The sequence below is a fragment of the Salvia miltiorrhiza genome, chromosome 6, assembly GCF_028751815.1.
Source record: "Salvia miltiorrhiza cultivar Shanhuang (shh) chromosome 6, IMPLAD_Smil_shh, whole genome shotgun sequence".
NCBI classification, from domain to species: Eukaryota; Viridiplantae; Streptophyta; class Magnoliopsida; order Lamiales; family Lamiaceae; genus Salvia; species Salvia miltiorrhiza.
Genome location: NC_080392.1, coordinates 12,564,531 through 12,574,922, shown reverse-complemented (window position 1 = coordinate 12,574,922; position 10,392 = coordinate 12,564,531). Strand labels below are relative to the sequence as shown.

Here is a 10,392-nt window from a genome sequence, read left to right as displayed (position 1 = left end):
ATTGTATTGAAATTGCTATTTATTTGGAGTCTTTTTATATTTTTTCTATGAATTTATAATATTGTCATTTTTACTCTCTTGTCCCAGTTAAATTGTTCAAACTTCTTTTCGAGATAATTTAAGAAACTAATGTCTAAAGTAATTTGGTAATAAAATGAATAAGTGATTAAATGATTCTTTCTATATATTTATTTGGGCTGGTCTCATGTGCGGTTGACTGCACCCCATGCAGTGGGTTACTTTTAATAAGCATAAGATATATATTTGTTCGTACAAATGTATACTTATGTAATAGCACAAGTTCTCATGAATAAAAGTAACAGTTATCGTGAATAAATGTAATAATTTAGAAATATTACATTTCATTGTAACAATAATTACTTTTTATCCGACAATGATTACTCGATCAAATAGTTAAGAATAAAAATATTAATGAGTGAAAATAACTAAAAGTAAAAGTTCTTATGAATAAAAGTAAACATTATTGTGAAAAAAATGTAAACTTTCAAATCATCCGCATCGTATGCGGTTGACTGCACAGGAGAATTTGCGTATTTATTCTATATTAGAAAATTATTTAATTTAACTGAGACGATCCAAAAATAATATTGATCAAATTAATTAAGTCGAATTTGGGCCCCCTGACTGAAAAGTCTGGCTACGTCACTGTATATGATCCTTGATCTTTCGAGTTTCTGCTAATGCAAGTTAGTCATTCATTACTCCATATTAAATAAAAATCAAGATTCAAAATATAAATTCAATGGAGATGGTCGTGTATTAGTTTGAATCCCACCAACTGCTATAAGGTGCGTACAGAATGCGATTGACCTTTTTTATATTTATAGGAATTCCAGTTATTGAGTAAGAGTGGAGGTTTAAAGAAAATAACATATTTTGAGGCGTCAAAATTTGGTTGGTGGCCTAACAAGGCTCGGTAGTTCATAGAGAAGATACCACCTACGCATCAACTACTGTTGGTTTAATAAAAAATGTGCTTATCTCAAGCATCATGATGAAAAGAAGATAGGTCTCCAAAATCATAATATTATTGAAGAAATGAGTTATTAGGCACAGCTAGGATTTGATCATATTTTTGTACATGTTTGAGCTAAGAAATGCATGCAGAAACAATAATCTTAACAGACTCTGAATACCAAATCTTCTGCTGCTTCTCTTATTCTGAATCTACATTTTCTAAAACTCAGTAGTTCCACAAGAAATCTAACTCAATTTGCCCGCTTGAAATGATGGAAATATCTCCATCATCAAAATCAGTTGCGGCATATTGCTTAATGTATGAGCTATTTGTTCTGCACAAACGGTGTAGTGTTGTCTGTTCTTGTTTCGAAATAGAATCTGGGCAATGCAAATCTTCGATACGTGGATCAAGGAAATTCATGTTTGAAGAAGAGGTAAATTTGTCAACAGATGTATCTTGCTGATCTTGTATCAGATTGGAGAAGCAGGTCACATGAGATCCTCGAGCAGCAGCATTCGTTGTATTTTCACCAGATGACAAATCGATCAACGAAGGTAAATCGAGACAAGAATCACCGCTACTCGACGGCCCTGATATATGGACTTTACTTCCTCCTGAGCCCTTCTTAAAGACTCTGCAAATCACCCATTCATTCTGCAAAACAGGAACAAATTAATCAATAATTGAACAGAGGAAACAGAGCAAAAACAGGGGAAAACAGAGGAAAACAGGGGAGCTTGTGAACCTTTGAAGCTGTAGAGAAAATATTGGAACCCTTTCCTTGTAATCTATACTCATGCATAACCCAATTGCTTTTAACTCCTTTAGGAGCTCTTCCCCTATAGAAAACTAAAGTCTTTTTCATCCCAACCAGAATTTGTCCTCGGAAAATCTCCTTATCCTTCCCCGTGGCCTTCCAGTATCCAGCACTCGTGGCTCGGTTAGTCCTCGACCCAGTCGGATACTTCCTATCCCTCAAGAAGAAGAAGTACCACTCTTTCTCCCCGATTTTCGCCTTCCCTACATATCCAAAGCATATTTTGAAATTCGAATACGAACCAAAACGCTCGTAGAATCAAGAAAATCTTAATATAGACTTACATGGCAAATCCCAAGGCTCAACCTTGTTTAAGTCTACCTCGCCTATAGCTTTTGTGGAGAAGTTGCGGTCGAGTACCTTCGGAGATAAGTAATGAGACACGAGCTCTTCATCGGTCGGATGGAATCGGAAACCAGGGGGCAGTTCTATGGGTTCATCACTCCTATCATAACTGTATGATCCCTCCATTCTTGAAACTACAAAAATTGTTCAAGAAAATCTTCCAAACTTCTCTCAGAAGACTAAAAGAAACTGCAAGAGTTGGAAATCAATGAATAATCTATTGAAAAGTTAGAATATTTGAATGCTGTCTCTCCTCTTCTCCTGTTATGTGGGAGAGAAAGTGAGGGGATGGTTGCCTTGGATGAAAGAGATTTTGCTGAAGGGCAGCTCCTTAAATAGTTGTTTTCTAGAAGAGAAAATCAGCTGGGATTTTAATGAAGCTTTTAGACTAGCTAGCTAGTGTTAATTAGGGTGGTCTATTGTTTTCTTTTTAGTCACAGTTTTATCTGAGAGCTTTTATGCCTTTAACTTTGTTAATACGTATTATTGTTACCGACATAGTGTCATAGTGATGATATCAACCATGCAATTAAGATATTTTGAAATTGAACAATGAAATATCCAACCAAACAAAATCAATAATTTAAATTTGATTGGTTATATTCTATTTTCTTGCAAAGAAGTTTTGATTTCGGCTCCTTTGGTGTTTTTTCGACCGAACTCAATCAAATTAATCAAATTTATATATATATATATATAGGGGGCCGCTCCAATGAGACCCCTTAATTTTAGTGAGATCTAGGGCACGATCTGGGGCGTTTATTTTATCAATCCTATGGCTGATATTGTATCTGGAGGGTGATTTTTTTTCGCAGGGTTCGAATCCTGGAGGGAGCAGAATATTTTAAATTTTGTTATTCATCAGTATATACTGCATTGTTCATCAGTATATACGGCCCTGTTCATCAGTATATATGTCTTATTCATTACGAATTTTTTAAATTTTATTTTTCATCAGTATATACATTTTGTTCATTAGATATACGTTTTGTTCATTAGTATTATATGTCTTATTCATTGTACTCATGTTACACGAAAAATAGGGGGTCTCACTGGAGCGCGCCCCTATATATATATATATATATATGGTGTGGTTCTAGAGAGAACTACATTATTTGTGAGAACGGGAGAACCATCAAATATAATGCATCCACTGTAAAAATTAATGCATTCGCTGTTAAAATTAATGCACTAAAAAAATAAAAAATAAAATGCTCCCTTCAGGATTTGAACCCAGGATCTGCATTCATCCAACAAGATGATGCATCCACCGTAGATCTTGATGATCGAATGGCTGAAAATGGTTCTCCGGTCTTCTTTTATTTATGGTTCTTTCTTGAACCTCTCCCTATATATATATATATAGAGGGTTGGGTTCTGTAGAGAACTGCAAATAGGTAGAGAACGGTGGACAATGAATAAATCAATACATTTAACGAATATATCGCATAAATAATGAATATGTGTATTCAGTAAAATTACAGAAAAAAATATATAAAATCTCGCCATTCTCAGGATTCGAACCCAGGCCAAAATTTATTCATAAGATACATTGATTTATTCATCGAAATTATAGACTTATTCGTAACTTTATATTTGTTCTTCGTTCTCTACTTAATTTGCAGTTCTCTACGGATCTTCTCCATATATATATATATATATATATATATATATATATATATATATATATATATATTATTTATTTTAAATTAAATTAGATTATTCCTAGTTATTATTATTTTTATTGTATTTTATTAATTGTTGATTTAGGTCTTGTTGAATATCACTTACTTCTCCATTCCATTACAAATGTCTCATTACTTTTTTTTTAAAGAAAAACATTAGAGGGGTGGAGGGTAAGACAGACCCTTTACCTGTAAATAACAATAAACCATTATCTCATACATGACGCTGCCCAAAAGTGACAACGTCCAAAGGAATCAGCAAGGAAAAACAAAGATAAACTTGACAAATGGCATACATAGATGTAGCCCAAAATCGACTACATCCACAAGATAAGCTAAACCAAATAAAAAAGGAAACAACCCAAAATGATAATTATGATCATAAAATCTGAATCTAAAGTTAGGATAACCAAATTGGTCCATCCTAATCAGAGCAATAAAATAATGAGGAGCCGAGAAACAATCATAAATAGTCAATGCCTGAATCTGATGCTCTCTCCTAGCCATAAAATTAGCAGGCCGGTTGCCCTCGCGATGGATGTGAGTAAAATAAATCTGCCAATGCTGGATAAGCTGTCGGGTCCAGGCAACAGTGTGACGGATACTGGCATGACCATGATATCCAGCAAACATGAGTAAAACGATCGTCGCCAATATTTTTGGGCACAGTGATTAAGAAGTTATAATTAATAGATAAAGTAAGTTGGTGAAAATTATTTAAATATTAGCTATAGAGAGGGAATATGTTGCCAAAAAATGAATGAGACATCTCATTATGAAAAGTGAAACATTTGTAAAGGCACGAAGGGAGTATTTTTTTTGAAGTGGAATATCACTTATTTTGTTAGGGTCATATGTTTACTATGATGAAAAATTTTCTTTGGCATGGTGGAATATTTTCTTGGACAGCCCTTTTTCACTCATTTTCTCTCCAATGTTGGATAATATTATCCATCATTTTCCAATGAAAATTTTACAACCAAAGTAAATGCGTCATTAAGGTAAAACTAAATTCTCCCTCCGTCTAAAAAAAATATGAACTTTTGTTATTTTGAGCCGTCTCACAAAAATATGAACATTTTTATTTCTATACAGTATACACTACCTTATAACAATTACTTTTTATATTTACTTTTCATAAAATGAGGCTTCCTTTTCACTCACAATATATTTTTATCTAACATTTTTAATTTTAAAAACTCCTATTAATCATGAGCTATATTTCATTTTGAAATTTCAATAAGATGCTTCAAAGGTGGCAATTAAATGCTTGATCTATATAGTATATTTTTTCGTAATTGGAACTCAGTCACTATTTTTGGTGATCACAAATTTGGGGGCTGTGGATTTTGTGGTGATTCAACTTGTCATTTTTGCCAATTTGTCGACAGGAGAGATAGAGCTGACTATATGAAATAGTTTGATAGTGGAATCGAAGTCCGAATTCAAAAAGCATAGCCCATCACGATCACCACTTAAAATGAGGAGCTTCATGTAAGGTTTCTAATTAAGGGTAATTGTTCATAAATACATAAATTTTCACTAGATTTTGCTATTGCACATCACCTTTAAAATCAATCTGACAATACATAATATTTGTATATTTTTTGATTTTTCTCATGACACTTAAAATCTCTAAACGTGAAAATGATGTGGACGCCGGAATTAACACGTGGACTTGTTGGATAGATGTTCAAAACGACGTCGTCCTTAATTAAGAAAAACGATGTTGTTTTCCTTAAATTAAAACTTGTAATTTCCCCAAATATTCCCCCTTTTCAGCTATAATCCTTAACCCTCTTTAGAGAAAAGCCCTAACGTTCTCTTCTTATTCTCCATTCTCGTTCTTCTGCGAGGGGAAGAGAAAACGACTTGATTTTCCAGATAGTTCCAGTCGGCAAGTGTGATTTGGCGAGGTGGTGAAGACTTGAGGTAATGTCACACTCATCTATGGCTCCTGCCTCAGCTTCAGATTTAGACGGGGCTATGGTCACAATTGCTTCTTCTTCGAACTCTTTTCACTACCTTACTGATTGATTCAAGGAAGAAGAGGGTGGAGATGTTTCGCCGTTTTGAGAAGAAAAGGGGAATGTTAGGGATTACGGCTGAAAAGGGGAAAACTATGGGAAATCAAATGTTTAATTTAAGGAAAATGACGTCGTTTTTCTTAATTAAGGACGACATCATTTTGAAGGGCCGTTCGGCAAGTCCAAGTGTTAATTCCGGCATCCACATCATTTTAACATTTGGGGATTTTAGGTGTCATAGGAAAAATAAAAAAATATACAAAGGATATGTATTGTCGGGCTGATTTTAAAGATGATGTGCAATTCTAAAATCTAGTGAAAGTTTATGTATTTAGAGACAATTACCCCTTCTAATTATATTTTCAATTGCAAGACGAATTAAAGATTAATTAAAGACGATGTCTAATTTGAAAATGCAAACAACTTATCATTTGAAATACGCTACTAATGAAACCTACTAATTACACATCTTAAATATCTATAATAACAATAAGGTCCCGGATTCAAACCCCATTGCTCCCCCTCCCCAACTCCCCCAAGTCAAAAAAAAAATATCTATAACATTTTGATGTGTACACTAGTGATCAAATATATTGGTGGTATTAATTATAATAGAATAAATCAAATTAAACACAAATCCTCATTAAATAAACTACTCTCTCGTTATAATACCCCATCCGTCCACCAATTCGTATCTTAGGAAAAGAGACACAGATTTTAAGAAAAAAATGTATTAATTATTTATTTATTGAATGGAGAAAATAACCCATAATTAGTAAAGGTCAATACATTAATTAGTGGATTATAATACAAATTGATGGACGATTCAAAATGACAAATTAGGACGCGAATTGATGGACGGAAGGAATAGAGTAAATCAAATTAAGCACAAATCCTCATGAAATAAACTACTCTCTCTCTCTCTCATCCCAAATCATCTCAATTAATACACATTGAAGTTCCAGCATCTAACCATACCTTACTTCTAATTTTTTTTTTTATAATATAGATATATATATATATTCTTATTATTTTGTTTTATATCTATATATGTGTATATAAATAGAAAAATACAAGAAAAAATATAGTAATACATTATTTATAGTATCCAACTATCCATATTAATTGCTCAACACATTGAGTTATTTATAGTATCCAACTATCCATATTATTTTTATCATTTTTTCTTTCTTAGTTAATTTTTAATGTTAAATTTGAGTCAATTCTAAAGGTAAAAGTAAAATTACTAATTACTAACAATGAAAATTAGTTTATTTGTTTAGAAGATGAAACAATTTTTTTTAAGAAAAATGAATAAAAGTACGTCTTTATATGCTTTCAATCTACTTGATGTTGAATTAATTGAATTGCGAACAATTATCTTATTATATTAAGTGATTGTTGAAAAAATGCATGAAAATGAAGTGTACGGAATGCTCAAAAAAATTTGCTTCGGGAGCTCCCGCCCCCGAACCCCCGTGTAAATATTTTCAAGCACCGTAGTCCAATAGATTCAGCCCCCCTAACATTGAATCCTGGATCCGCCCCTGCTTCTAAAACTCCGCTGTTGTATTGAACATAACTATGCTCATCATAAAATTAAAAATTAAAACATTCAGTTACAACAGTACTGCATATTCCTAGAAGAAGATTTATATTCAAGCCAACCATATACTATGAATCAAAATGTGAGAAAACATTGCCCCTAGCTATATAGTAGCCGTATATTGAATGCTAGTAGTTACAATGGGATTTCCTAATTGTAATTAGTTGAATATTTCATTGTTATTAATTAGTTGTGGGTAACCTAAGAATGAAGATGTGAAGACGATGAATCAAATCTTTTGACTTTCTCCGAGTATACAGTTAACTTCGTGAGGGTTGGGTTTAGTAAATGTCAACACATAATATTCAAAGTTGACATCTTTTTATTTGTTTCTCAAACCAAAAAAAAAAAATGTCAACATTGAACGTGGAATTGAGCTTTGATTAATTTCGTGGACCAACAGGAGGGACATGCAGTCATTTTCTAAAATTAATTGGTAAAGATTAGATGCCTCATTTATTTCTTAATGGCTTTTAGACACCTCATTTATTGAAAAAAATATATTGTTAACCGTCTTCATTAAATTCTGCTATATAGTTAAAGACAAAGTCCACCAATAGACTTAGAGGGTGCTTGAGTAAGTTTATAGGTTATTTAAAAAAATTGTAAATTCGATCAGTATCTGACAAAATAATTTCCTGAACAATTATACTAGCATTCATGGTTTCGGGGATCTCTCAGGAGCCATCCCTCTAGAGAGTCACCCCTCCACAATGAGAGATTCTATAAATTTTTTATCCTACTTTTAAAATTCAAATTTTAAATTAAATAAATATAGAACTTTTAAAACGAAAATTTTATTAAATATAAATTCGAAAATTACAATAAGTAAAATATAAAATTACATAAATTGCATCAACGGCTCGATAGAACCGAAGAGTGCTTAAATATGCTTGATCAAATCTTATTCGAGTTTGTGGTGGACTCATTTATCGTGAATGCTTGTATCTCAAGCCAAAATACGATCGGAATTCGGACAAAACTCCTTGCGTAGCTTTATGAGTACTACTCGATTAGAATGAATTTGGTATAAAAAATAAATAAATGAAATGAGTTAATATTCATAGAGAGATTTTGGGGGTTTAAAAAATAAATAGAAAAAGAGTCATTCAATGATAAGATTGAATAAAAAAAATAACCGAATTTAAAAAAAAATGGTTTTTTTAAATAGCGCATGCAAGCACACACCTAACTTCTTCGCCTTCAAACCGGACTCGTTTTATTGAGCCTGATGGCTCGACAGCTAGCGGAGCTTACCGCGGTGGGGCTCGAGCCCCTCAGTCAAGCCCCATTGTGAATGCTCTTAATTATAAAATGTGAAAATAAATTTCAACAACTTTTAAGATTTTCAATAAGAGCACTAAACTTTCTAATAAAAACAGAAATAAATGTGTATGTGTGTTGACCTAGCGTAGGTTGTTAATGCCCAAGGTCTGAGGTTCTTGGTTCAAGTTCACCATCGCGCGGTCTAATTTTCTTTATTTATTTATGTTGCAATCCGCCTATTGTAGGTGATTAATGCCCAATGCCTGAGGTCCTGGGTTCAAGTTCACCATCGCGCGATCTAATTTTCTTTATTTACTTATGTTGCAATCCGCCATTGCGTTGCCGCCATAGCCACTGTGCCAACATAGCGTTGTTGCCGCGTTCTTTAATTTGGCGCATCAATGCTATGGAAATTTTTCTAGATTTAATTGAGTTGCTGCACTTTCATTCTGTTTGTGTTCTTGGTGTGTAGTTGATGAAAATTGGAGAGAAATGAGATTAGGGATTCGACTGATTCTTGGGGATATGAAGTTGAAAAGCAAATTGAGAAATGAGATGGTAGGCAGCATCAGATCCGCCAAACAACAGAAGGGTGAGCAACTTGTCTAGTTGGAAAGGGTGTAAAAATAAGGGGAGGACTGCGTGAAGTTCAAGCCGGAGAGGTGGCTGTCGACAGTCGAATTTGTGACTTTCAACACAGAAAGTTCTGTCAAATTGGTAAAGTTTTTTTTTGATAAATGAAAATGATACTTTTACTAACAACCAATTATATTTTTATTTAATACAAATGATGTTTCACCAATGATATTTTTTTATAAAAATAAATGATACATTACAAATGACACTTTTAATAGTAAAAAATATTCCCTCCATCCCGCTTCAAATGACCCAAAAAAATTGGGCACGGAGATTAAAAAATTTTTGTGATAAAGGTGTAAAGTGGTGGTGGGACAATGTAAAAAGTTGTGTTAAATGCCTACTTTTATTTCTAAATTTGTGTTGGGTCATTTGAAGTGAGACAATCTAAAATAAAAATTGGGTCATTTGAAGTGGGACGGAGAGAGTAATACTTTTAATGTATTCAAATGATACTTCGTAAATGATGTTGTTATAAATTAAAATGATATTTTGTATAAAAATAAATGATACTCCCTCCGTCCCGCTATTCAAGTCTCATTTCTTTTCGGCACAGAGATTAAGGAGAAGCAAATTAGATGATTTAAGAGTGTGGTCCACATGATTTAGTTTGTGTTTAAGGAATAACTAATTATTTCTAATTTATTATTATTAAAAGACTTAATTTTTTTAATTTATTTTTATATAATTTGTAATTTTATTTATATTAATTTTATGCTTGTTTGATGAAATTTTTACCTGCCTAAATTCAAAATTAATGGGCATAAGTTGACAATTTAAAACGAAAATCTGCCTAACTATATGTACTGCATTAACTTTAAAAAATTGAAACACAATTCAATGCACAAAAAAAATGGCGGCAGTTGAAAAAGAACCTTTAGCATTAAAAATTGGCCAACATTCAAATTTCCCACAATTTTCCCAAGTTTCAGATTGCTATGCCCTTTATAAATTGGGCAGACAACACATTCACTAAACTAAACTCCCAAAAAACAAAAAAACACTCAAAAACTCAGAAATTGCTCCAC

General features: G+C 32.7%; 1 protein-coding gene across 1 annotated transcript; it reads right to left on the bottom strand.

Moving 5' to 3' along the window:
- Positions 1-1,027: 1,027 nt before the first annotated feature.
- Positions 1,028-2,540, bottom strand: LOC130988736 (NAC domain-containing protein 92-like). The gene is made up of 3 exons (XM_057912676.1): positions 2,084-2,540; positions 1,728-2,002; positions 1,028-1,636 (listed from the first exon to the last, which is right to left on the bottom strand). Exons 1-3 carry the CDS (start codon positions 2,268-2,270, stop codon positions 1,205-1,207), a joined length of 894 nt encoding a protein of 297 aa, XP_057768659.1. The 5' UTR covers positions 2,271-2,540; the 3' UTR covers positions 1,028-1,204.
- Between the last annotated feature and the right edge of the window lie 7,852 nt (positions 2,541-10,392).

Excerpts from the sequence above, each read along its gene's own strand:
- LOC130988736 (XM_057912676.1), bottom strand. The coding sequence starts at position 2,270 with ATGGAGGGATCATACAGTTATGATAGGAGTGATGAACCCATAGAACTG. Across the intron at positions 2,003-2,083 it reads TGAGCCTTGGGATTTGCCAT|GGAAGGCGAAAATCGGGGAG; the intron begins GTAAGTCTATAT and ends TTGGATATGTAG. Across the intron at positions 1,637-1,727 it reads TTTTCTCTACAGCTTCAAAG|AATGAATGGGTGATTTGCAG; the intron begins GTTCACAAGCTC and ends CCTGTTTTGCAG.